The sequence below is a fragment of the Corvus hawaiiensis genome, chromosome 3, assembly GCF_020740725.1.
Source record: "Corvus hawaiiensis isolate bCorHaw1 chromosome 3, bCorHaw1.pri.cur, whole genome shotgun sequence".
NCBI lineage: Eukaryota > Metazoa > Chordata > Aves > Passeriformes > Corvidae > Corvus > Corvus hawaiiensis.
In genome coordinates, this window is record NC_063215.1 from 110378454 (window position 1) to 110406362 (window position 27909).

Here is a 27909-nt window from a genome sequence, read left to right on the forward strand (position 1 = left end):
CATTGCTTTCTTTTGAATTACAGATGAGTAGCCAGCCCTTCATGATGCAAAGAAAAAAACTAGGTGTGGAGCTGGAAACAAAGGGAAACGTGTGTTTGTCCTGTCTCAGAGGGCAAAACATGCTGTCTGGCGTGGGAAGAGGGGGTGGGCTTGGCTCCAGGAGGTGGCTGTCAGGGCTGTGTCAGGCTGTGGGAGCACTGGTGAGGGTGGACAGGACTCATGTGAGTGACTCCCTGGCTCCTTGACTTCAGGAATGATGAAAAAAAAATCTCCTAACTCTTGAAGCTTCAAAAGGAACCTTTACCAGAGCAGCAGCTCCATCTCATGGCATGTGCACTTCACCACAGAGATAGAGATCTCCCTCCAAAACAGCATTCCCTCCACAACCTCCCTACCTAGGATGGAGGGAGTAGTAAAAGTACAACGGCTCCAAACAAGCTCTGTAGGGACATTGAGTTTCCAGCCCATGGCTTGGCTCTTCCCTTGCAGGGAGATGGTGAGAGGTGGCCCTGCCAAAATACAACCCCTTGAAAATCCTCAGAGGTGTTTTGAAGATGATATGAAAGTGTCCCTGATGTCCCACCTGAACCAGTGCTTGTATCCAGACCCCACCAGGTTATTCCAGTGTGGAAACTTGAGGCACAGTTTCACCACTGAGACTTGTGCTTAGTAAGGCACCTCTCTCTTCAAGGAGGTTATGAGCTGCCTTACTTGGAAGCAGCCCTCATGGTGGGGCTGTGTGTATGTGCCTTGGGTTTTGGGTGGCTTTAAGCTTTCTGAGGGCTCTCCTTGCTCTCTAAACAACACTTGTTGGAGGTTTCAAAAAATATGCTTTTTTTTTTCAGTAAAGCCCTGAGGAGAATCAGTGGCTGAAGCTAAAGAATGGGTGGCTCTTTTGCTCCTTGGGCTGTGTCAGGGCCTTATGCGGAGGGGTTTCTGCTGGTGGTTGCTCTGGGGATCAGGAGAGTAGGTGGGCAGGCAGATGCAGACTGGAAAAAGACCCCACACCGTGTTTGACCATTTAAAAATTCAAGGCTCTTTGGGTAGGTCCCTGTCTACTTCTGTCAAGGTGCAGAGTCTGGAGTGCATCAGGTGGGTATCTGACCTGGGTTTGTGATTTGTGCCTCTGTCTGGGGAGAGGTGAACAAGAAGCCAGACCTGCAGACCTACCTACTCGCTTTTTTAAAAAATGCTTTTCAAAAAATCCTATTTGCAAACCTCTCTGGTCACACTAAAGCAGACCTGGTGGTGTCGCGTGGGAAGCCTGTGATGTGGCATGAAGCTTGTAGAAGTATTTAATGTTAATCAAAGGCTGAAGAGTGGTAATGACTGGAACCTTCCTCTGATACCTGCATCTTTTCTGATGTATCACCCCGGCAATAAAAGATGCCGTAATAATTTGATGAGAGTTGATTTTCATGGTGCAGGAAGAGGGCTGTCCAGGAACAGGGGCAGCCAGCACTGCAGCACTGCTCTCTATGGTAATGAGCTGCTAGTCCTTCAGAGAAGGAAAACATGAATATCCTGACAGGAGAGCATCTACTTGTGCCCTGGAGAGTTCAGATCGTGGGGCTTTTCATAGTAATGATGTGGTGCCGCTCCAGCAGGCGAAGGGAGGAGCGGTATGGGAAGGCACACCCTGTAATTGAAAATCCACTAAGTCATCTCGGACCTGCAGGGATAGCAGGATGAAGGCAGTGGTTTGCTCTGTCTCCACAGGTCTGAGGTAGAACAGAGGATCCTTCTACTCTCCTGGAGTGGGAAATACAGAGAAATCTCTTCCCCGCGCTGCTGTATTGCTCCCAGGAGGCTATGCTTTTTCTCCTGGGATTATTCTCAAGGGCATGATGAAGGTGGGAAAGGACAAGAGTGGGAGAGAAGAGAATAAATGAAGGAGCCCCGGGAAATTATTTTAAACACCTGTCTTATTCAGATGAAGACTGCCTGATTCCAGGCTGCAGGAATGACTGTGGAAGGACATGCCTGTTGCTAGGATCCGTAGGTACTACTCCTTTTCACTGGGAATGCCTTGTTTTCCTTGAATAGCATAATACAAAACCATTCTGGCTGATAGGTATTCAGCTGAGTGATAATATATTAAAACTGTCATCTGGCAGCAATAAGGAGCCATTGGCTCCAGCATCTTAAGTTGCCCTGTAGAAGATCAGTCTCTGGTCCAGGAACAAGAGAGAAGTTGAGATTAAAGTTTTCCAAAGGGTCTTGTTTGTACCAAGGTAGGCGACCAGGGTGTTTGGAGCCTTGGTTTCACTGATCCAAGTCGGGGGGGCTGCTAAATGGAGACTCTGTACTAACCTACACAGTTGCTCAAGATTATCAAATTCCAGAATAATGCAGACCAGGAGGGACCTCTGGGGCCACCCTGCTCAGAGCAGCAAGGCTGGGCCAGGTCTCAGGCAGCACGGTCCTCCAGGCCACCCTAATCTCCCCTCCAACCTTTCCTGGAAGACAGGACAGAACATGAACACCAAATCCTGGCCACTCCAAGTATTGTGGATGGAACGCTCACTTCTCATTCGCTTCAACCTTGTTGCCTGAGGAGCCATACCCCCACAAGCCATGCATAGGGCAAGGAAAGCTGCAGCTTATCCTCATTCCTCCACCATCTGTCTTCATCCCCACCTTCGTGCTCAGTGGTGGGATCCTCTGGCCGGACCAAAACCAGTCTGGCAAAGCCACATAGTCTGCATTTGTCCTACTGCCAGCTGAGAACACTTCAGCAGCCCTTGCCCACCATCAGCCTCACACCAAGGGGCTGCAGGCAGGACACAGGTGACCTGTGCTAGTGCTGGAGGGACACAGGTGACCCCCATGGTAGTCACAGTCTTGCCCCTGAGCCACTTCTAATGCTTTCCTCCAGAAAACAAATCTTGTTCAACAGCTTGAGCACTGCTTGGCTGTGTGACAGCCAGTTGGTCTGGCAGGTCACTGGGAACAGTTTGTTGCACGATCTCTGTAGTTTCAGGGAGGAGAAGCTTCCTCATAGCTGAGAGCAGCAGCGAGAGTTCACATGCTGTGATGCACCTACAGAAGACAGGCCCAAGTCAGATCCATCCCTGCCGAGGTCTCCGTGGCCATTTGCACTTGGAATAGGTCACCTCTGGCTCCAGCCTTTCCCCAATAAACTGGAAAAGGAGCGCAAAGCAAATCCTCCTGCTCACAACTGCAGAGATCTTCCTGCAGAATTGCCTGTGTAAGAAGGGCCGGGTTTTGGGTGTGCTCCCCTTGGGTGGCACCAAGCCCAGTATTGTGCGAGCTCCTGCTGAAGCAACATGTGGGAAGTGGTGTCAGGGGGATGCCAGCCTGGGGAAGCAGGGAGGTGAAAGTGGGACCTTGGGGATGGGCTGTCCCTCATGCAGCAGGCTGCTGGTGGTGTCCAGGGGAAGAGCTGCTGATGGTGGGTTTGGGTTGGATTTGGGATGGGTTGAACTAAAGCCACAGGTCGGTCCAGCTAGAAGGATCTGCTCTGATTTGCTGGGTACTGGTTCCTGTGATAGCACCCAACTGCTGCAAGACTTCCGAATTTCCAGATGCCATTCAAAGCGAGGACAAAATGTTGATGGAAACGTTTTCACAGAAGCATAAAGTTAGTGTTACATGGATGGCTTTTCTTGGTGTGCACTACAGGCTCCCCCTACCCTGCCAGCCATCTTCCTCTGCAGCTCACAGCTGTTGCCTCCCTTCCCTGGGTCCAGAGCAGCTCGGATAGAGGTGCCCCATATTCCTGTGCATAAGCAGCTCTGCAATGTGTGCTGAAATCAAAACACCTCCTCCCAGGTCACACAGGTCATACTTTGACCCACCAGCTTTTAGCAACAGTGACCACTCAGCTGCAGTAACTTTTTGGAACCAAAGAATGCTTTAACCACTCCCTTGGGTAAGTCCTTAACGATGTAATGGCAAACTTTCTTCTGTGCATCACTCTTGTTATATAGCCTGAATCTTTGGGCTTGTGGATTTCATTGTTATAGTCAGAGATTTCAAATTAACTTCTCAGTTTATTAATTCAACTGCTTATGTGAAGGCAAGGAGGTCTTCCACACAGCTCGGGGAAGGAACAGTTAACTGCTGGCTAACTCAGCTGCAAACCCAGGGATCCCACCAATGTCTTCAGACCATCACTGCTGCTGTGCTTTACTTTACTCTGTGTCCTGAGGCCACCAAAATCATTCAAAGGCCGATGGGGAGATCCTGGGAGACGAGTATTTCCCACCAGTGCGACCCTGACTTGGTGAACTCTGGCACCTGGTCCCCAGGCTCTGCCCATCCTCCACCCAGTGCAAATGCACAGGGGCCTGCAGGAAGCTGCAGAGGTGGGGCCGCTGTGTGTTCTTCCTCAGTGCTTCAGGACTGGTAGAACAGCTCTTAGAGCACAATTTTACTTGGCACAGGCTGGTTTTGTAATGAAAGAAATAAATAAGTGCCATCCTGCTCTGCTGGGAGGTTGAAGTGTTTCCTTTTTTTTTTTTTTTTAATGATCTGTTTGCACTGAGGCCAAACACTGAATACTTTGGCCTCAAAAATAAAAGTTTAAACAGGAATTGTAATTGGGAGGAAGCTAAAACATAGGTGCTCTTGTGCCTTCATCCATGCTGCCACAAGATTTATTTTATCATTTGTTACATTTTATTTTTTTTTTAAATTTTTCCTTAGAAGTAGAACTGAGGAAGCGCGTTTGTGCTGCGTGCTGCTGACTCACCAGCTCTGGAGAGAGGCTCGCCCTCTGCCTGTGCTCTATGTGCACCCCACTGACTCCCAACCACCTGGGATCCCAAACCAGGCTGGGAGGGAATGTCCCCATGGCAGATGTAGGATCTGGGGGACAGGGTAGTGTTTCCCTGCCCACATGGAAGTCTTCTCCTTCTCTCCCTCCCCAGTGAGTTTCCTGCAGGCTGGAAGCGTGGGAGCCCGTGTGGGAGAGGGAGGAGAACACAGGCCTGGAGGCTGGCAGTGTGGGAAGGGATGGACCACCTCTATTTGCAGCACCTCGCAGTTAAATCAGTTCAGAGTTATAATGAAACCACAGGGTAGCGTCTCACTCCTCTTCCCTGCAATCTTCCTCTTGGAAGTGCCAATCCAAGCGCTGGTTAGCTCATGTAAGATAAACGTGGATGGAGGACGAGACTTTTATGTGCTGTGCTCCATACAAAGCAGCAGGTGAAGCCCTACTCTAGCAGAACCGTACAGGAGCATTTCTACCAATTCCAGCAAGAGCCCTGCAGGCAGACAGCTTGCAGGGACAGGCTTGGGGAGTTTCAGGAAGCTTCAAAATAGAGTAAATAATAATAAGCAGAAATAAAATAATAAATCAGAAATGGGTTACCTGCTCTGAAGGAATGGCTCTCGTATTTCCTTAAAAAAACAAACAAACAAAACACAACAAAAACACCCACCATGTTATTTACATTCCATTTAACTCACTGAAAAACCCAAACAAATAGAAGTATTACGTAACTTTCACTTTTTTGATAAAACAAAGCTATTTTATATCATGTTATTCAATGGATGAATTACAATACTTGCTTATACAAGTCTATACACGTAGGATACATATATTCCCTCAAACACCACACCAAGTTAAAGCAACCATGATTTTTGTGGATGAGGCAGTGTGGAGATGCAAGGCCAGCAGCAGATCAGGGATCCGACGTAGTCCCAGCACGGTGGAGAGCTGTTGCAGGACTGGGATGGGCAGCCTGGGACAGTCATGACTGCAGGACACCTCTGTCCCTGCAGTGGGGTAACGCTGGGGTGGTGGGGCTTGGCAGGGGCTGCCTGCCTGAGTGCTCTCCTCCTGTCTTGGGAAGGCTTTGCAGTCTGCGTGCTGCCAGGTTGCTGCAGGAGCTGCTTCAGGATGAGGCTTCATGTTACAGCTTGAGCCGAATTAACAGCTGCCAACATCAAAAAGAAGTCCTGCTGCAGGCAGTGTCCTTCTGCCCCTCGCTTGGTGCTGTCTGTGGTGCCTTCTAATCCCCACACAAGGCAGGTCAGTTCATGGGATGGACAAAAGCCCATGGGAAAGAAAACTAACAACTTTTTTTGGGTTGGGTTAATGTGCTGTCAGCTTCCTGCGTGGTCCCGGGAATGTGGGGGGAAGAAGGTGGCGAGGGGGCAGCGGGACTGTCCCATTGAGATGGTGGCAAGCTGCTAGTTCGGCTTCACTGCAAGGTGGAAGTGTATCCATAACTGGCTTGTCCTGCACAGGACCAGGAGCTGGACTCGATGATCCTGATGGGTGCCTTCCAACTCAGCCTATTCTATGATTCTATGAAACTATCTCCTTCAGCTGTGGCTGTAGGAATCACCTCACCCCCCTGTGCCTGGAGACTGGCTCCATTCCTACCCACCTGTCAGTACAGCAATGGGACACCCGGACAGGGCAGGAGATAAAAATCCTCGTCTCACCCCTTGTGCAAACACTGACCTACCCCTGCCTGGCTGCCTTCACGGGATAGCTCTTTAACCATGACCTTCTCATGCTGGACTGCTCCTCTGCTGAACTGCGGCACTCCCTGGGCTCTGCTGTGATGGGGATACCAGGCGCTGTCGAAGAAAGGCAGCCCCTTTGCCTCCTCCAGAGCCCCGCAGAAGCCACGTGCGCTGCTCCTTCCCAAGCCATGGAAGTGGGGAGGCTCTGCTGCTGCTGGCTCCTGCACAGACTAACAGAGCCACGACGGCTGAGAGTAACAAACCCTGCCTGTTTTTGTTAAATCACGGATACTGCTTCAAGATAAGGAGATTCAGGTGATTGGTTGACTTATTCTACCTTCCATGAGCCAGGGCTGAGTCCTCCTGCCTCCCCCTGCCAGGAATACACAAACCAAGCTCATGCTGCAATGCCACTGCCTTGTTTTTCCTCCCGGACCCAAATGAATTTTCAAGATGTGAATTACCAATATTTCTAGCCTCATCCCCTTGAGCATATTTGAAAGAGACTCACTCGCTTACCTTCCTGGCTGCTAGAGAAGGTTTTCCTGATCAGGGAGGTGGTGTGGCCATCCGCTCCAGGCTCAGTGCCCTCTGCCTGTCTGTGGCTGGTGGGTCTTGAAAAACAAAACAGAAGTGATAGAGGGAAACACTGCAGAGCAGACGAAGGCTGTTTTGTTTGTTTTCTATCTTTTCAAGTATACAGCAGTCTGTGTAATTTCCTGGTTACAAACAGCAGCTCTTTTCTATCAGGTGCCATTAGGTTTGTTGACTGAGCGTCACTAGGATCACTCCTTTGGCCATGCAGTTGCTCCACCACTGTCCTGTCATTCAAAGATGAGGTATAAAGCTGGTGTTTTTTGGAGCAATTACACTTCTGTTAAGCAGGACAGGCTGGGGATGTTCAACACACATTGCAGGCACCAGGCACTGTTGGCAGCCCTGCATGGAGGAAGTTGGGCAGATGCCAGGAGAGGAGGATATCAGACCCAAAATACAGCACTGATTTTCTGTAATTTTTGTCCCTACAGCCCTTTCATCACCGAAATCCAAGTTGTGAAGGAGGTGCAGGAAGGAAAGCACCAGCTATGTGTTATGGAAAATGCAGATGGATTTGTTTTCTTCTTTTTTTTGGTTTTTTTTTTGGTTGGTTAGGTTTGGTTTTGTTTGGTTTTTTTTTTTTTGTTTTTGCTAGTCTTGGTTTCTTCACTCATCATTAATACTCTGCTTACACAGGCTTGTGGAAAGGCAATCCATTCCCAGTGCAGTGGAACTGGAAACCTGGAGGCCATGTTGTGCCATCTCAGCTCACTGACTCGCCACTTGTCCTGCCATCCACAACCTGCCAAGTGCTTGATGAAGTCCAAGGGAGCATTGCCTTCATCACGGCTGAGTCAAGTAGAGAAAATAAACTAAACACCCAATGCCAGGCCAACTGGGAACTCTTTTGGGAGGATTCTCATCATTTGGGTAGCTTTTCCTCCTCTGTGGATGTAGTCATGACTTAAGCAGTGTTTTACTCAAGGGTGGCTTTCAAGTATGACAGCGGTGTAGCTGTGAGAATAAAAATGGGAACGCTTTTGTGCAGCACCCAATTTCTTCACTGCCACAGTGTGAGATCTCACTCAGCTTTGATAATACAAACAATACATTCCAGGCGTAAAAAGCCCTTTATAACTGATGACAACATAAATAATTAAAGAAAAACTCAGATTTTGCCTGTGCGTTTGTCTTCCCACTACCAGTCAGGCAACAGCTATGCAAGCAGCTGGGCATATGTAAAGCAACTAAAAGCACCTCTCCTCACCAGCTTTCTCGAGACATTTTTAAGCTGCAGTAATGCAACTCTCCCATCACACTAAGCTTTATTGGTTCAGTATAAGAAACTAAGAAACTTCATTGGAGACCAGATTATGCTGGTTGCAAAAGCAGGGGGATTCTTGTGCTCTTCGACCCCATTATCTCCTGCGTAGTGTCTTGATCAGCTTTCTTACACACGGCCTCGGATTCTGCCGAGACCCGCAAATTGCTTTTTTGGCTGCCAAATTGCCATAACCTCTTCTATTTTTATATTTTAAAAGAGCTTAAAACCCTCCATCCTCTTTGGATGTGTCTTTAAAATTGACCAGTACTGGGAGGATTTCATGTATATCCGAAGGCTTAGAAGAAGATGTTGCCTCTACTGAGCTTCTAGTTTTACAGTCAACAGACATGAAAAGCCCAGCGGGGATAAAAGGAACTTAACCAGTTCTGTCTAATGCATATAAATCTACCTAAGAGCTCAAGGCACTGGAAGTACTCAATGCACTACATTTATCTAAGATACAGAAATGGGTCTTCAGCCCACATGCCACATGCCCCATTTTGATGCCAAGTTAATATGAATTAAGAGACTGAGATGAATAAACAAGGTCAGTCTGGGCTGGGCCAAGTTGAATCAATGTAAAATAATTGTCAGTATTTTCTGTCAGCAGCGCTGGTTTATCTTGGCTTGGGATTCCCGGTGCTATAGATTATAAAATGTTTTCAGTGGAACAGTTGGCAGACATTTTATTGATTTTTCTTTGTTTTGTGAATGCTGGAAAAATTTTCATTAAGTATACACACCATTCATGTGATGAAGGCAAATTGCTTTTTCAAACTTTTCTTTCTTCAAGTGTGCTAATGCGTTAACACATTAGCAATCTAATTTAATCAAGAGGACCTTTGTCTAGAATCAAGAGGCCATGGAGCACACCTGGATGTATCTCAAGCACTTACGGGCTAAGAAGAGTTAATTTCGTGTTTTCAAGGTGCACTATGAACACTGACTGATTAATTTGCCCCTCTGAATTTGGTAATGTATTATCTCAGTTTTACAGAGGTAGAAATCGAGAGTGCAACTTTGCACAAAGCCATCTGTATCTGCCTGCTGTTGCATTCTTGAGGCACATGAAGCTCCTGGGCTGGCAGTGGCAAAGAATGAGAAGGAAGAGAAGGAAGAGAAGGAAAGAGAAGGAAGGCTGCAGCAACCAGGCAGGAGCAGCACTGCTGAGCTGCTGGATCCCACTTCTGACATGAATTTCCTACACCACACCACCACATCCCTGCATCACACCTATTAATACAGTTAATTTGGAACTGAAGACTGCTCAGGCAGATAGAGCAGCTGGTAGGATTACACCTGGACCTGGCAGACGTTATTTCTCAGCCTATATTCCTGCTATTTTATGACTGGGTTTGCTTCCTGGTTAAAGAAGATTTTGAAAAAGGTGGAAGAACAAACAGAAGTGCCATAACGGTGATGAACGCTTCCTTTAATTGCACAGAGCAGTCAAGTAGGAATAAGAAATTCATTTAATGTCGTTTTTTATGTGGCACACAAAAGGGGATGCTGGGGGATAACTCTAATTCCCTCCCTCTATGCTGATTTAATAGCCAACATACACAGATCCAAAAGATGCTGTTAATGCTTCCTGAGGTTTGTTCAGTGATGCTACAGATTCAAAATATACAGACATGCTCATGAGCTTAAATAAAAACCTTGTAGAGAAGTAGGAATATGTGTATTTTTAAGTACATAATCAACAAGAAAGTTTTACAATAAAAATCACTGTGATGATAAACAGTTTTGCCTTCTATCTTAATCACTTGTATTAAAATAATAGCCTAATTAAAATGGGAATAGCTCTGGTTTGGGGGATGGGGACTAGGTAGATGGATAATGAGCTATGAACCCCTCCAACCCAGCCTCACGCACATCCTGACACCGCCAACAAATGCAAGATATTTAAGCCCACAACACATTATGGTAAGGAAAGAGAATGACACAGTGATGGGGAGGAAACCCACACTGCAGCTACCAAGGCCAGTGGCAGAGGAGTGAGTACAGTCACAGCTCTCTGTGACTCTGGTGCCAAGCTCTGGCATGGTCACAGGCACTCACTCATCCAGAAAAAAGCTCACAGGCAGTCATCAGCTCCTTTGCGTGGCTGAGAGGATCAGCATGCTACCTTGGTCCTCTGAACTAAAACATACAAAATACTCTCCTCAAGTACAGGCTTCTGCTGCAGGGTAATGCTGATCAAAATGTTTTCATAAACAGGTAACAAGAATAATGGGAGGATGAGAATGGCCAGGCTAAAACATAGCTGATACTTGGAAGGAGAGAAGGCAATGGTCAATGCCAAATGTAAACCGGAGGTGAGGTCTTTATTATCTTTATCTTAAGAAATTATTCACTGGACTGTGCATTGTTGGTGGTGTTTAACTGTGCTTTTTATGTTAGAGTGAAAGAAATCAGGCAGCAAATGAAACGCTGCTTTCTGGAAAGTTGTTCCGAAATCTTTGCTACCCATAACTTTGTGTGCGTGTGTCTGGCTCAGAAAGTTAACTACAGCTCTCCACTGGCAGCAACACGATTGCTGCTTCCATAAAACATCATGGAGTTAAATCAAGAACAAGTTCTCAAAGAAATAAATCCTTGAGATTGTTTTATAAATGATTATTTTGTTTCCAGCCTTTTCCATCTGTTTGCTGTCCCTGTCTTCATCCCGGACTATGGCTTTCCTGGTTAACTAAAGGAGATGATGATGTGAAGAGTTAGTTGAAGTGATTTTTTAATCACACAGCCTGAAAACTGGGCTCCAGTTACACATATGCAGATGTTAAATGCCCTGAAGGGCATCAGAAACAAGATTTATTAAGCAAGTGGAACATAAGTGTCTTCTGCTAGTCTTCACAGGGCCCTTGCTTGTGACTTCTGCCTAGGTGTAACTCATGAGATATGCCTCAGCTGTCCCAAAAGCTGAAATACAAGAAAGAAAGAAGTATGTGCTGCAGATGAGCCTCCAGAAAGTTGAGTGAAATACAGATCTGGGACTGCATCTGGGACTGAGAGGGGTGGTTGTGTTAGAAATGCAGTAATGTAGTAATTGGTGTGACTAGCTGGTACAAAGATGTACCAGCTTTCAAAGACTCTGAAAGAAGAAAGAACAGCCATTCTCTCGCTGAACACCAGCAAAGTCCGGGTGTGGTGTCTTACAGGAACTTAAAGAACCACTGCTACCCAGAGGAAGCCAATTGCAAAACTGGAAAACTCTGGTAATGCTGTGAGTATCTTGAACAGAGAGATTAAACACTGCAATGACCGCAAAACAGAGAACAGCCCTATTTATGTAGGGTCCCAAAACTAAAACTTCCTTTCTTTATAGAGATTTCTTCACATGAAGAAGTCTGATGCAGACTTGGCAGCAGACGTGTTGTAGAAGAGCAACTCTGTGAAACTGGAGGCAAACCAAGCCACAGTTGGGTGCTTGCAACCATCTGTGGCTTTCTTTAAGCACAGGGAAGAAGCTGTTGGAGTCACCTGTGCCTCAGCAGGTGACCTTCCCAGATGGTTGGTGTTGTCACAGGGAGTGCCTTCGAAACCTAAATTCTTTTTGGCAGGCTTCAAGCAGCTGTGGCCAGCCAGGAGAGCCGTGAGAAGTTTTCTTTCATAGCATTGCAAGTGGCAATCAAAATCTCCGGCCTCTCCCGGCGGAGGTCAGCAGCATCTCCAGGTGTCCGCAGGCGGAGGAGCTGGTGCACGGGTGGGAGCTTGCTTTATGCTCTGCAACCAAAAGCCTTGGGAAATCCCAGCTGTTCATGCAGCTCTGGCAATTGCAAGGAACCACTCCTGAGGCTCAGCAGCTTATGGTGACCCACCTGGGTAGGTGCAGGCAATCGTGGTCAGGTGGGGAGCCCAGGAGTCGGAGCAAAGTTGAACTCTCAGTCTCTCTCCCGAGATGCCTGACGAAGGCAGACGTGGGACTGCCAGAGATGTGTGAGTCATAGCAACCTCCGAAAGGGAAAAGGTGAGCTGAAGGGAGGGAGGATAGCATGTTTATACCTTGGGATCAGAGGCGTGTTGGGATTAGTCTCTGCTCTGGTGCGCTGCTAAAGGAGCTCCTTTTCTTAGAGCGCTTGGAGAGCCCTCTGGAGACAATGCAGTCTGCAGCATGGAGACCGTCTATATTGTTTGCCCATATCAGTATGGTGGTACCTTCATCCCAAAAGTTAAGAAGGAATAACTGTGTACTGTACTTTTAAAGGTAGGCCCCACCTCCGAACCCATTAGATAGCTCTGAAAGCTTTAGAGCGTGCCCCGTGTCCTGAAAGTTGTAGGCAATGTATAAAAGAAATACTTCACTCATGATGTGCAGCTGGCAAAATGGATATAACCCTGAATACTGGAAAAGCTCAATGTGCCCATGTGAGGGAGACAGAAAACTAGTTAACATACAGATTTCCAGAAAGAGAAGGAAATGCGTGTTTTGCCCACATGAACAGCGTGTTCAGCACAGTTATGTACAAATGGCTGGGATGAATGCAATGTGGAAGTTCAATGGCATACTCACATCAGATTTACTAAAAACATTCCTACATGCAGTAGGCATAGAAAATAAAAATAAGTCTATATACTATATATACTCAATGGGAACAAATAACTGGTTTTTTTCTTTTTTTACCAAGAATGCATGAAGAAAAATAAGAGAAACAAATGCTTTTTGAATCTTCGCAGAAGAGCTATTTCTTTCTAATTTCCTGCCCCTTGCAAGGTGGTGTGCAATGAAAGCATTGGAAAAAAACCCCAGTCATCAGAGCTGTTGTTTCTGTCACAGCTAAGTTCAAGGTTTGAATCAACTTCAGAACAAGGGCACTCTCAAAAGATCTTCCCAGGGGTTTTGATCACAGGCTAGAGATGTGCTTACAGAAATCTGCAAAGATCATGTCAGGTTTTTAAAAGTTCTGTTCACCACCTGCAACTGTTAATTTGCTGCATTTCCATTGCTGTATTTCACTTTTCTCCATATTCAACAAGCAAGGCTGCCTTTGCCCAAACAATTTAATTGGAATATGGTTGTGCTAGTGTGTGTTAAAAGCTTGCAAACTGTCTGTTTCTGGAGATTTCTTTGTGCCTGTGCCGTGTCCTTTGGGCTTCCAGGTTTTTCTTAGTTCCTCCTTAAGGTCTTAATATTTTATTGTGTTTGCAGTCGTGATGCAGACAACAACTGCAGTTGCAAGGAAGGTTCAGAATATCAAACATACATTTCAAAACTATTCAGAACTCACCTGCCGGAGCAGCTCTGCACTGGTGGTGTGTCGGCAGGGCCAGGAGCAGGCAGGTTGCACCCTCCTCCCTGCTCTGGAGATTGGTCAGTGAAAGATGGGTCTTCTTCGTCTGACTGCCCCAGAAGTTCTGTTAAGAAGAATCAAGATATGGTGTCACACTTACTTAGTTTGAAAGTACCAGCCAAGCTGCCAACTGTTTGCCTTGGATGTCCATAAGGACAAGGGTGTCCTCTCTTGAGATGGATCAAACTGAATGGAAACCCATATGCTTCCACAGCTTTCACCCTTGGCTTTTCCCTTGAAAAGGAGGCCCAGTAGCCAATGAGCAGCAACAAGAAACAGGTCCAAGAGTTTTTAAAAGACAGAGACTGAGTGTATATTGGCTGTAGTTAGCGAGGAGGAAATGTCTTCTCTAAATTGTCAACTACAGAAGGTCCAGCAGGCTGCCAAAGGCTGCTGCACATGAGCATTTTCCTGCTGCCATAGGGATCAAAGCCTTATCAATTGGACTAGCTCCCCAGAAGGGTATCTGTAACTCCTTCCTTTAAAAATAAAGACTTCCCTTAGCTTTGTTTTAAAATATTTTGGTTCACAATCAAGACCTGAAGTCTTCAGTAGGTGAAGCATGGGCATCCAATTCACAAATTCCAGTCTGAGCCCTCTGGAAAAGGAAATTGTTTAAAAATATCTGAACCACTTAAAAATACAGAGAAGGAATTGCATATTCTAGGTGTGAGACTTTAAATAAATATATAAAAAATTTAATCAAACCGCAGGCTAGCAGAGTTTGGATTAAGGAAAAAAAAAAATCCTGTTACAGATAAAGACTTTAAAAGATTTTTCTCAAAATCGTAAGACCCTTTTGCATTTTTTCCTCTTCTAATCCTGTTTTTCTCCCCTTGTTCTCTGCCTTCTTGGATCCTGTATAAGCTAATCTGCATGATACTCATGGTGGCACCGTGGGCAGTGGGGAGGATGTAACACCCTGGCGAGGGTTGCCACGCTGTTGGTTAGAATTTTGTCTGGAGACCCAGAACACTCGCTGGCTTAGGAAGGCAAATCTCCTCGTAAGTGTTTCTGAACCTCTGAGTCCTAAAAATCCAGTGCTGTAGGATTGCTGTGGACTATTCCTACTCTTCATGTCACCTAAATATTACTGGCATCTGTGGTGTGAGGGAGGGTGAAGTGTGGCAAGGTTTGGCTTTCCCAGGTAGCTGATGTTGTCTGTCTGTGCTGCTGCTTCCCACAGGCAGAGCAATGGGGGAATAGTTGAAAAACTTGGCTGAAAGCAGCACACCTCGAGCAAGCACACCACACTACAATAAATAAAGGTGCTAAACCAGCACTGTGCAATTTCCCCTCCATCTTGATTAAAAAATCCAAAGAGAAATAAAAGCAGAGGAGAAAATAGGTGGACGGGCAATGCTTTACATCTCAGAAACTCAACTCCAGGGCAAGTAAGGGAGGTTTCTCTGGGCAGCTCTTCTTGGAGCCTGGCAGAGTGAGAAGCCAAGAGAAGGAGAGGAACAATATTGAGAACTTATAGAGGTTCAGGAGAAGCTGCTTTTCATATACATGAAGAACTCTGGGAAAGGGCTTAAACAAAATTCCTGTTGATTGGGGGAAAAGAAATAATTAGGCAAAATCCACTGCAGGTCTTGCGGCACAAACTTTGACAGCCTCTGCTTGGGAACACATCTCTCACTGCTGTGCTCCCACCTGGAACTGAGTCTTTGGTCCTGAAGAGCCTCCCTCTCCACTTCGCCTTATTTTGTTAAGAAAGAGAACATTAAACCTTTTAATTTGCAAAATGTCAAAGCTCAGATGTACAGGGTGAGTCAAGCAGATGTAATTAATTTTTCTTTTATATTTTTTCTTTTTCCAGTAACATCTAAGGCCTACATAACTTACCCCCTTAAAGTTATAAACTTTTACCAATATATGATGTCCATGACTTCTTCTGAGGCTGACCCAGCTCCGAGGAGTGGGGACATTTCAGAACATAAAACCCTGAGAGAAGCTCAAAGAGGAGTGTGTATTGAGAAAAGAAACAAATTAGAATTGGGTCAACTTTGTCTTGATCTCTTTCCATCACACTACTGATTTGTGTTTCCTTGTCCCTGCCGAGAATCAGAACTGAGTAAATCCCAGTCCTCACACCAATCACTTCAGCATAACTCATGCATGTGCTCCAGGTGGTACCCAGCAGCTTTTTAACTGGAGTAGGCTACAATTTGGACATACAGAGTCCTTGTGTGCCACATTTCTAATATATGAATGCCATGAGCATATAATGCATATAATTATATTTTGTGCTGTGGATGCAGCACAGCTACACCTTGTTAAATAATGCTACTGGATCCATGGGAACCTCATGGAAAACAGAGCAGTCTGTCATCTGCAAGCACCAAACCAGGGGAAGAGCAGGGTTCTTACCCACAGGAGTGCAAATAGACTTCTCTGCACTTTTGTATCTGAAATAAATATCTGAAATTGACCTCAAGTTATGAGCATTGAACCTATTCTGGTCTGGAGATACAGCTGCAGTGTGGAGCATTTGATAGGATCAGATGCCAGGAGTGGTTCAAAGCCACAAAACCATCAGATATGAGCTATAGAACAAAGAAATAAATATGTTTGTTGTGGGACATGGACTCTGCTCCCTGTGAGAAGTGCTAAAGCAGGAAAAACAAATGCACAAGGGACATTGTTTAAACAACACAGCCATTCCCAAACTAGACTATCCCACTTTTAATTAGAAAGGGAAGGATTTTGACAACAATGTCACAGAGCTGGGAGAGGGTGGTGGTCCTCACATTTAGATCAGGGCGCTGTCTAGGGTTTGGTGTTTAACAGAAATCTGACTTTGTGCTAGCACTGGAGAGATCACAAGTTTCACCCAAGATTTTGTATTCAGGCAATCTGGGATACTCCTTTGGCTTATTGCATAATAAACTGTTGCTGTTTTAAATTCTAACCTACTATTTGCTTAACATGTTAGGATCTGGGGATTTCAATCTGAATTTGAATTTTAAAAATTTGAGAGTTGGTATTATGCTAATGTTGTGGTTTCATCATTAAAGTAATTTATCAGATGAAATAATGTGAATTTTTTGTGCTAAAAATCTTAAAAAAAATCCCATTTGTCGTGATCAATATTGGGATAATATTGTGTATACGCCCAACCACACAATGACACAATGCATATTCTGCATTTCCAAAATTTTGTGGTAATTGCTATTGCTACATCTAACACCTGTCAGAAAGAGCCAAATATCTTTCTTTACAAGTCTACTCAAAGTTTTCCTAAGCTTTAATGAGCAGGATGCTCTCTAGGTAATGCATGCAGGTGATGAGATATCATGCCTTCCCGGCTCATACATCTGTCATTATTTAACCACATCTATTCTCTTTTGAATCTGTGTCTGCAAATCGGAAGCTGTTTTCATTCTCCAGGATCCTCCACTGGACTCTCAGGGATAAAAATGCATTTCAGAACGTGCAAATCCGTGGTAAAATGAAAATCTCCTTTTAATATTGTTTGCAGAATTGACAGCTCTACTTAACAGAAGCCATTAAATTATTTACAAAGTAGCAGCTGCTCTTGTAGCAGCCTTTTTTGGGTGTGAAAAATAAACTAGTTGATAAGTGAGAGATAAGCCATTTGACTTCCTCTTTGTGTGCCTGGCATGGTACGCAGAGCCAATTCTGTACAATCTGATGTTTACAGAGCAATCCTCGTGTACGACCTCCTTAGGCAACAGGGACACAAGAAGCCTTTAAAATGCTGAAGCAAGCATTTAATCAGAACTCTTCATGCTGATCTCTGAAAAATTCAATAAGTTCAAAAAATGTAACTCCTTCTAAAGATAAAATATCATTTTTTTGCTTCAAGAATTGCAAATATATGCCAACAAACTCCCAGTGAACCACACAGACTTCAGCTGCATTGCTCTTTTACAAAAAAAAAAAAACGAGGTAAATAGTAGCGTTTTTCCGAGAAAAACAAATCAAGGGTCTGGAGAAATGCAAATAGTTAATTCAAGTGAGTGCTGTAAAACAGTAGAATTTACTAACAATCACACTTTTTTTCTCTTAGGCATTTAAACAAATTAATTTTTTTCTTGAATAGCTAATTCTATGTAAATAAGTTCATATCTCCTCTTACTATGGAATAACTTTTTTTCATTTAAGTGTTTCTTTTTACCTGTTGAAAGCAAGCTCTCATGATTTTATGAGGTTTTGGGGATTTTTTTAAAGGCAAATAACTGCTGCAGAAGGCATGAGATTGGGCATGATTTCACACATTATCAAGTTGTGATAATTCTATCCCAGGTTTTCTCTACACAAAGCTATTTCTAAAACCACTGCATGAAGTTCTTCTGGTATTAAAATCAGTGGGAACTTCCATTGCTGATTTGAGTGTGGTCAGCTCTTTTTTTCTGGCTACAATTGTTCTCCTGAAAACGTCTTTCTAAATAAACATATTCTAATAAAATTGTTTCGTTTCATCAAAATCCTGAAGGGAAACCACAGAGCTTTGTTTGTGAGAGTGGAAAAATGTAACTCTAAATTTCTTTGCTTCTTCTCAGCTAGTTTTCCATGGATTTTTATTTTTAGATTATTTTTGTGTTGTTTTGTTAATTCCCAAGGCTGACATGTTTGCATTTGACAAATTGAAGAAATATTGGTTTTATAGTACTTCTCAAACTCATTGAGAACAGCTGTTACAGTTTAAAGAGCTGGATAAGATTAATTCTGAAATTAAATCTGAATATCTCCCAGTTCTGTTGTAATTTAACAATCTGATGCCTGAGAAGATAAGGCATCACTACTAGTAGAATCAACCCTTAATAGTAGCATAACGTCATTATTTCACTAGTTGGATAGTAGGGGTATTAGCAGCAGCAAAAATGTTTTAGTGGGTGTGCCAGGAAATTTAAGAATTAATATAAAAGTTATGTGATAAAACTAAAGAAGTAGCTAATATTTATAAACAACTGCTTTTATTTTTGTAGCTGACACAGTTATACTTCACTTAGCAGTCTTCTGTAGTCTGCAGTGAAACCTGGCTCTAAAACTTTCTGCAAATGGAAATGCTGAGTCTTTACTATCTTTGGCTGAGATTTCAATCTTTACTACTCATTTGCTCTGCCAGAATCAGGCACAACATTAAGTTAACCACTAAGTCTGAATAGTTAATTTTGTATCTCCCTGGAGCCTAAGTAATCGGGTTCCTTAGGAACCACCCCAGCAGTGCCAATATTAATTAATTTTACAAAGAAGGTGTGTCTTACAGGGTGATCCAGATGTGGAAGTACCAAGCCGTGATGAGTCTCCAGCTGAAAGAGACTGAATAACCAAGGATTTGCTTCAATTGCGGGCCGTCGCACTTCAAAGGCTTGATTGGTGTCTCAGCAATAGAGATGCCGCACCTCTACATGTTATCAGGTTTCCCAGCCCATGTGAAGTTTGCCGGACAATCCTGGCAGTGGGCAAGCGGTTCTCCTCTCCCTGTGGATGCCTGTGAACCAGCTGGAGTGCCAGCATGAGCAACCTATGGCTGCTACTGCTCAGCAATTACAGCCAGCACAGGAGGGAGGACAGTCCTGGCGACGAGGCAATGTCTTTGTTTGCTAAGTGTTGCTTTAGACACGGTCTTTATTTTTCTTTTTTGTTTATTTTTTTTTTTTTTTTCTTTTTCATTTTAGGTGACTCTCTAGAAATAGCTGTTCTAAAACAAAGCTGTGGAAAAGCTGCTGGCGAGCAGAGACATTCCCATTGTTTGGGGCGAAGGCTGCAGCAGTGGAAATGTGGGCGCGTGCTCCCGAGCATCCCAGCGAAAGCATTCTCATTATTCATAAGTGATGCTCCAGAGACTCCACATAGGCAAAAGCGCCTCTGGCATTGCAAGCCCCAACCCACAACGGGCAAAGCCGGCGCTGCCGAACCTGCGTGTTCCTTCAGCTGCTCTCCGTGACGCCTGTGCATGGGGCACACCCTCTGCTTGGCACTTCCAGCTCAAGGACCCAGCTCCTCCACTCCTGGCTTCTGCCCTTCAGGCATCCAGGGCAGGGAGAAGTGCCGGCCAGACCGGAGGCAGGTAGGCTCCGGGGAGAAGAAAACCATTTCAAGGGGTTAATTGAAAAAGAAATGCATCTGCAAACACGAGATGCAGAATGGGAGCCTGCAAATGAATGCTGCCAGCTGGAAGCTGACCAAACTGATAAAGCAGAAAAGAAATTGAGGGTTAAATGTTTTGGATGCTGAAGGCTTGGAGTTCAAAGAGGAGCTCAAGGAAACTCCCAGCCACCAAGTCCATACAAAGAGGCTCTAGGCAAACACAAGCCTTCTGCCGGACAGCTTTATTCCAAACAGTTTCCAAGAGGCAGTGGTTCAAAAGAATGGTTATGGGATATCTTTTAGCATCTGGGAGCTCTTTTACAAGAAAAGATGATGCCCACAGGTGAGCTATGGCTGAGGGGCAAAAGGAGTTGCTTTCCACAGGGAAGAGGATGAGAAGTGCATCTGCCCACGTTGGGTTGGAAGAACAATGTGTAACTGTGGATGTATTTTTATTGCTTGGTAGAAAACACAGAAGGGAACTGGTCCTCCAGGCCAGGAGGTGAGGGCAAGGCTGGAGGTCACTCTGCCTTCCCAGGAGCACCAGCTCCTGTCCACACCAAGAGTGGAGTGCTGATGGCAACCCATTTTCCTCCAGGTATATAAAGACTGAAGGACTGAAAGTACAAATTCTTGCCTAAATGCCAGGGAGAAAACACCTTGGATTTTTTTTCCCCCCAAAATAATCTGGTTTAGGTCTGAATGGGCTGCTATGTGGTGGATTGGGAGCAGGAAAGCCATCTTCTTCCACTGGATCAGGAAGATGGACTCGAAACAGAGGATGGGACAACCGGTGGTGTGTGTTTCTCTGATAGAACACTCTCTGTGCCAGTCCCTTCTCTTGTGATTTGGTGACAAGGACCCTGCATTTCCCACATTTTCCATCCCCTGTGCAATCAGACACCTTGGTCCTCAGAAAGCCTTTTTTTTTTTAATCAAATCCTAGTGCAGGAATTGTACTTATGGATGGGAAAGTAGTATCCACACTTTTTGAGCAGGTGCATAACTATGCCACAGCATTGGAGCAAGGCTAGAGTTCACAAGTTAGGTAATTGTATCTCTCTCAAAAAGGAATTGCCTCAGACCAGTTAATTTGTCAAGATAACGAATTGCAGCAATTCTCCTCATTTGGAGCTGGGCCACTAACACTGATCTGAACTGTATTTAAACTCTTGATGACAGAGACTGAAAAAGATAATGCAATACTGGAGGTACAGGTTCCTGAAGCAAAACTTCATGTACAGCTGGAGTTGAGAGGCAGCAAGGGCATGCGAGTACACATCCTGCATATCCCTTAGATATGAAGAAATTCCCTGGGGCACTGACTCTGGTGCCTGGGCAGGCAGAGTTCATCTTGAATCTTTGGGAGTGATTGAGGTCCAAAAAGGATAATGTAGTACCCATCTAGTCTCAGTTTCTGCAATATGAGATAACACGAGGAGAATTTTTACACCCCCCCTTCCAAATAAAGAAACATACCCCAAAACCAGTCATTTGAAGTTATTGAAAGCTTTACGGTAGCAGCAATAAAAACCCATCTGAGGGCCTGATGCTGGGATTCCCATGGCATTGTGTTCTGTCATGTATGTCAAGTATGGTTGCTGCCATATTTTTCTTTTCTGTGCCACAGCAGGCATGAACATGTTTGGAGGAGAAGAAAAGCAGAAGAAAGCTTCAAGTGAGAATGCAGGCTTAGGCCAATGACTGCTCCATTTCCGATGAAGGTTAAGTAGACAGCATCAGGTAAAACAAAATGATGCATGTTCTTGTGCCAGACCTTCTCCTCTGGCTGCCAGGCGTTCCTTCCCCCACAACAGAGACATGGACCAGAATAAATCCTGTACATTGACTCAGGGGAACTCAGGGGAACAGAAAAGAATCTTTGACTCTGCCCTGGACTGGCACACCCTCTCCAAGAAAACAATGGATTGAAAAAAATATTGGTTGCTAACTGTGACTTTGTCAGTGCCTTAAAAAGCACCAACACAAGAAATTAGACAGATAGATTATTTCAGAATATTTCTGCTCAATGGCCTACTTAGGAATGAAATGACTTTCTTATGTTATTCAGAATAATCATTCTCTACCTGTAAGTGCGCTTAATTTAGAAAAGCAAAGTGGCTTTTATTTTGGAATAAATGCATCCACAGGCAGAGTTCTTTCCAAATAGCTAATCTGGTCATTGCCACATGTAAACAATTTATGTAAACGTAAATTGATGAGGATGGTAAAGAACTCATGAAGGTATGGCCTGGGACTCTTTACTCAATTTGCAAGCACTTACTTAGACCTATCTTCCTCAGGGCTATTATGGTGATCAACAGACCTTACAGAGAGCTAGGTTCAATTTAAACAACATAGTCATATGTTTGAAAAAGAAATGAGCTTTTGAAAACTTCTGTCTCCCCAAGTTCCAAGTCTACATTACTTCAGCTGATCCTCACTTTTAAATATCTGTCAAGTGGTAATCTAGGATGTAGTAGATCTCAGAATTGCTAATTGCCCATAGGGTTGGGTCTAAGGCTGGTAGGGGGTGGAGGTGAAGTGTGTGCAGCCTCTTCTAGAGCAGGCAAGTGGTTGGTAAAGGGTGACTTTACATTGCCTGCAGCTGCTTTCTTGGCTTTGGCTAAAGCTGTCTTGCTGTGTGCAGATTGCAGAGAGAGGCTTAAATGCTAAGGTAGAAAATTGTGGAAAGAACAGATCTTTGCAAGGTGGGTTGTCATCTTATGCATCGTGTTGGGTGCTTATCTCTTTTTCTTCCCAAGACGTTTCTGCTGCTCGAGTGCTCCTGGGAGAGAAAGGGCCACCTCAGACTGGAAATCTGGGCTGAGGCTGCTCTGACTGTGTTTGCTGTGGCTTAGTGTGTGTGTCCACACAGCATGGCAGCAGCAAGAGCCATGTGGGAGATGCAAAGTGACCTAGATCAGCATTCCTAATTCCTGCAGCCATGCCACTCGTCCTGTGCAAGAGTGATGTGAACCAAATACCAGTCACGTTAGAGACTGACCTTGTTTTCTTGGAGAAACCTGTGTAAAAATGGATATAACAACACTCTTGACACTTACCTCACAGGATGTTGTGAAGCTTAATTAAATGTGTGCAAAAGCATTTTGAGATCCTTAGATGAAAGAAGTTTTTATAAATGCAAATTATAATAATTACGGCTAGTAACCACCATCAACTACTGAAACAATTAATTCAGGTTGCCACAGGCCATCACAACAACGTGTGCAAAGAGGAATCAGCCATTTAATGACATATATGTTGCGTGAGAACTCAAAGCCTTAAAAATACTGTAAACAAAGAGGAAAAAACCAGACACTCAGGGCTTGCCTCTGAGGGTGCCATTGGTGGAAGTTTCCTTGATTGTTTCCATCACCTCCGTGTTTGCATTGTGATTTATCCCCCAAAAGAGCCCACCTTAAAGATTGCATCACTGGGATCATTTTATGTTCCTATGACTTTTATATTTGACATTGCAAGAAAACTGAAAATGACTGCAAACACCTCAGCTCACAAAAATTTGGAAATACATGAATATAACTTTGTTTTTGGTTAATTCTCCCTTCACCCGGTTCCCCTCTCCCCACACACTCCCCTCACCCCGGCATCCCCAGCCCACTTACAGCATCACAGAATAGACTTTGGCTACAGGGCATTATCCAGCTGACTTTCCAAGGGTGAAAACAAAAGCCAAGCAATCAAGATGTGTCTGGCCAAATACTTAAAGGCCCAGTGCACACATTTAGTTGACAACTGACTGAAATCTGAACCATTTTGTTCAGCCTTTCTTGTTGCTTCAAAACTGATTTGGGCTTAAATAGCTAAAACCTACAGGTGTTTAAATGCTCTCCCTTGTCAGCAGAAGAGCCTCATCAGATATGGTCTGAGGATGCAGTCAGACTGGAAGAGATATCCAAAGACCCCACAGGTGAATCCCAAAGAGCAGGCTAGCCCACCTGTGGCCCTCAGGCTTATTTTGCTCGCCTTTAAAGACGAAAATTCAGAGAAGTAGTAGTTACTAAGCACCCAACTTACCAAAGCAATTAGGCTAAATGCACTGCAGCTAGAAATTTAAGCAATGCACTGAATTTAATTTGAGAATTCATGGTCGTAAAACTGAAACCTTTAACATTTAACCTAGCAGTAAATTAAATCAGCTTTCTGACCAAGTGAAACATTCTATGCTATTGAAGTTTGAAAAGTGTGAAGCACACACCTATTAAAAGGAGGATTTTTCTTTTTCTTATAATGAATAAAAACTTGGGACCAGTTGTTTGCCTAATCCAAATAAAGAAAAAATGGGAAAACCACCTGTAAATAAAGCGCAAATTCTAAAATATTGCTTTCTAATCCCTGCCAGTTAATGTGTTTGTAGTCAGTGGGTTTCACAGACAAAAAAAATTACTCATGCTGGAAGGTTGTATGGACTAAACTTACTCTGATATCAATGAGCTTAACGTGTACCAAACCTGAAAATTCTCACGTAATTTTTCCAGTCACTTTAAAAATACTGACTTTAGGATGCTAAGTTTGTAATATCTCAGGTATGTTTTTGTAAAATAAGGGCCAAGTTTTCACAGGGTCTGTGTGTGTCTCTGCATAGAAAATGAGGAACACTGATGTAATGCATAGAAAACATGCTATACAGCTGGTACCAACACGTTGTTTTAAACCTACAAACCCTCAAAGTTTACTGTGATGTGTATATATGCAAACTCTGTGCTTGCACACACACACATACACACACACATATATACACACACAGAGGATATGCAGAAAGGTATCCTGGAATCTGGAATCACAGAATATCCTGTTGCTGAGCTCTCTTAATGACACTTACACAGTGCTCTGCTCAGTATCTCTTGACTAAATCCTATAATAAAAGACAAAACTTGGATGCATTTTCTAAATGCACCTCAAGGCACTAGGTCATAAAAGAAGTTGGGGTATGAGCACGCCTTGTTCTACCCATCTCCAGAGCGCTCTGACCGACATTTTACAATTTACCAGAAAGGTGTGGCTGAAAAGGCACTGAAGTAGATACAGGGGCAGGTCCTCCCTGATATTTGCATCCTGTCACTCACCTGCTGCAGTGCTTTGCTGCACAGACTTGCTGATAACCACTCTGTGGTTTGGGTGCCCGAAGGCTTTAGAAGCTGATGTGACCCTGTTGGCACTGAGAACCCTGACTGATGGGTTGATACTTTCCTTCCCACCTCTTCCCACTAAGAGACTGATTTAGAGGGAAAACAGCTTTGGAAAGGGGACACATTACACTTCATGTGCCCTGTTGAAGGGGAAACGCAACCTTGTAGGAACTGTGGGTTTTCCATTCCCAGGCTGTTCCTTCCACTCCCTGGGAAGATCTTCACCTGACTGATATCCCTCAATTACAGAGTGGCACGAATACCAGAGTGTTTTTTCCTTTTTAAAACCTCACAGAGGTAGTTTACACTATACACTGCCTCCTGCAATCACCAATACTTTCTCCCTGCCTATTTAAATAAACTGTGTCAGCAGGAGCAGCGGCTGTGGACACCGCTTGGGAAGCTCAAAGCCCTGGAGGGAGCTGTGGGCAGTTCATGGTGTTGCTTGTGCTTCTGAAGGTAACCAAGAGGAAAGTCTATGGGAAGCAATGCAAAAAACCTGACACATTGATGCCAGGGAAAAAAAGTCACCATGGCTCCTGCTGCTGTCTCCTCACCACCCCATTTCATTCCCTTTCTTACTTCTCTTCTCATTGAAGTAGACAACAGGAGTTTGGAGATTAGCTTCTGTCTCAAACAGATGCTCACCTCTTTGGAAAAAAAAATTAATTTTAAGAGAAGGTAATTAACCTACATTGCATTCTCTGATATCTGCTAAATACAGCATTGCTTGTCAGCCACTCCTTTTATCACTTAAAGTGCATTTTGTATCCATGGAAAGCAATTAATGTTCAATGGGAAAAATTTGCCCTTACAAAGGCATCTTGCCACTTTCCTGCACTGCCGTGGCGATCCTTTTCCTTCCTTACATGCCACCACCAGTCCTTCTCACATAGATGTGCATCGTCCAGAGATGTTTTCTTCTGCCTGGCTACTCCTGTGCCCTTATAGTCCTTCCTTACAGCCTGACTCTGCTCCCTCTGCCTCTTCTCTGACTTCAGGTGGAAACCCTTCCTCATGTTTTCTAGCACATTTTTGGACTGGTTTAGGCTGCAGTTGGGAACTCAGCCCATCGCAGGGAGGATCCTGGCACCAGGATCCTTTCTGATCTCTAAAGAGTTGCTTGAAGCAACACTCCCTCTGTAAGAACAGTGCTCAGCGTAAAGCAGGCTTACAGCTCTCTGCTGATTTCAGCCCTATTTGACTAATGATTTTGCTTCAAAACCAGCAAAATTACCTTTGGGATCACCTAAACCAGAGTGCCATGTGAGCAGCTTGTGCCTGGCCCTTGAGCCTCTTCTTATGCCTCCCCTGGTACCCCAATGGAGCAGGGGTACAAGCAGCCACAGTGACCAGTGCTGGGCTTTTTAAAACTGCTTGCCTAGCTGGCTTTTCATCTGCTCCCTTTGTACCACAAACAAGAAGAAGAACCTGATCTGAAACCACATGTGAAAATAAGGAGCTCTTCAATTTATATTTCTGAAGTGAAAATAGATGTGCAATACAGCAGGGACTTTCAAGCCCCCCAAGAGCACCGAATTTTAAAGATTTAATCACTGCCATTTAAAATAATACAAAGCAAAAGAGAGTTAGGATGCCAGTAAACTAGAGCAAAGGAGGCAGCTTTCTAGGCAAGCTGAGTGGCTTAAGCAGTGGGAGAACATCATCGTGGCAACTCTTAATATGAAAATGGTCAAGGATTACTTCACAGTCTTGCAATAGCAGATGGCTGGAGCCGTTTAATCAGGCATCTTTTCTATTCTTAAAACCTATAATTATCTGTTATAAGGACAACATCAAATTGGCACATGAGATTTTTCATTTCTCATCCCCAAATTGAGGGGGGGCATGGCTACCAAATTTCGGAAGGCTTTGATCTCACGAAGAGACCTGCAACTGCCCAACTGGGGGAATTGTAGCCGAGATGGTACCTGAGGATTCTTGTCCCGGCTAGGATTTCCCTGGGCATGCTCAGGACTAACCACTCCTGTGCCGTGGAGTTACTAGAAATCTGGAAGGCGGTAAAAGAAAAGGCAGCTTGCTCAGATGCTTATCACAGCAGCATGGTGCTACTTGAGATTTAATCTATCAGTATAAAAAAAGCCAACATCAAATTGAAGCTATGCTGAGAACCTGTTCCCTTTCAAAGCAGAAAAGGTGAAGGAAAAGCTGAATCCCAATGATCTTCTGGCACAACATATTCTCTGGTCCTGGTGAAGGTCAAGCTGATTTAGCTATTATGTTGACCTGATCAAATTTTGATTTAAATTAATGGTGAAAACATTTGCAGTTCCAAACATAAGGCAAAAAAAACTATCCTACAAGTATTTGAGGTATTCTGAATACTGCTACTGGAGAATATTTTATAAATTAATTTTCTTCTAAAAAGACTTTTTCCCCCCCAACCCTGATTTTTATTTTAAAACTTTTAAAACTCCCAAGCAACCAAAATCTGTTCACTACATTTTGGGAAGTGCCTGAAACTTTGCTTAAAACAATTACAACTTCTTAATATATGTAATGTATTTGACTATTTCTTCATCACACATACCACTGATGCACCAAAAGAAGGCAGGACTTCTGACACAAAAAGTTGCTTTAAAACTAGTTTTTAAGTTTTTTATTCTTTTCTTTGGAATGAGTGGAACTTTCAGTTGTAATTTCTAATACAGTATTTTAAACAACTTGTTAAGGACCCGTTTATAAGCACCAATATTGTCAGGTTTCAACTCACACAGGTAATATAACATTTGCACTGGGCAAAGCAGTTTACCCCCTGCTGACTGGAAATTACTGATAATATTGACTGTTTCTTTTGCCCCAAAATAGGGTGAGATCAGTGTGTGCAGAAACTCTTCTCCTGGTTTTGTAAATATTGCCCTTCTTTGACAACTGCAGCACCGGGAACCTGAAACACGCTGAATGAAATGCAAACAGACTAATCTGTTAGTAAATAATTTCATTTAGGTGATGGAAAAACAGCCGGAAATAAAATGTTTATTGCTTTCTTCAGCCTTTCCTTCCCCTCAGTTTCACACTGTATTTTCCCCAGTGGACAATGACAAGTTTAGGATGGGGGTGGTATGCCTGCACACCCCAG

General features: G+C 44.1%; 1 protein-coding gene across 10 annotated transcripts in view; it reads right to left on the reverse strand.

Annotated features, from left to right (window-relative positions):
* Nucleotides 1-27909, reverse strand: part of LOC125323529 (WD repeat containing planar cell polarity effector) — a 149534-nt gene that overhangs the window by 2380 nt on the left and 119245 nt on the right. For 6 of the 10 annotated variants that reach the window (XR_007202547.1, XM_048298593.1, XM_048298590.1 and 3 more), the window contains 3 exons: nucleotides 13537-13663; nucleotides 6967-7061; nucleotides 5342-5370 (listed from right to left, as the gene is read on the reverse strand). Coding sequence is in view for 9 of the 10 variants with exons in the window: in XM_048298593.1 (XP_048154550.1) it covers nucleotides 5342-5370; nucleotides 6967-7061; nucleotides 13537-13663 (251 nt within the window). In the remaining variant the exon portion in view is untranslated. The other 4 variants (XM_048298596.1, XM_048298595.1, XM_048298591.1 and 1 more) reach the window with 3 other exon arrangements.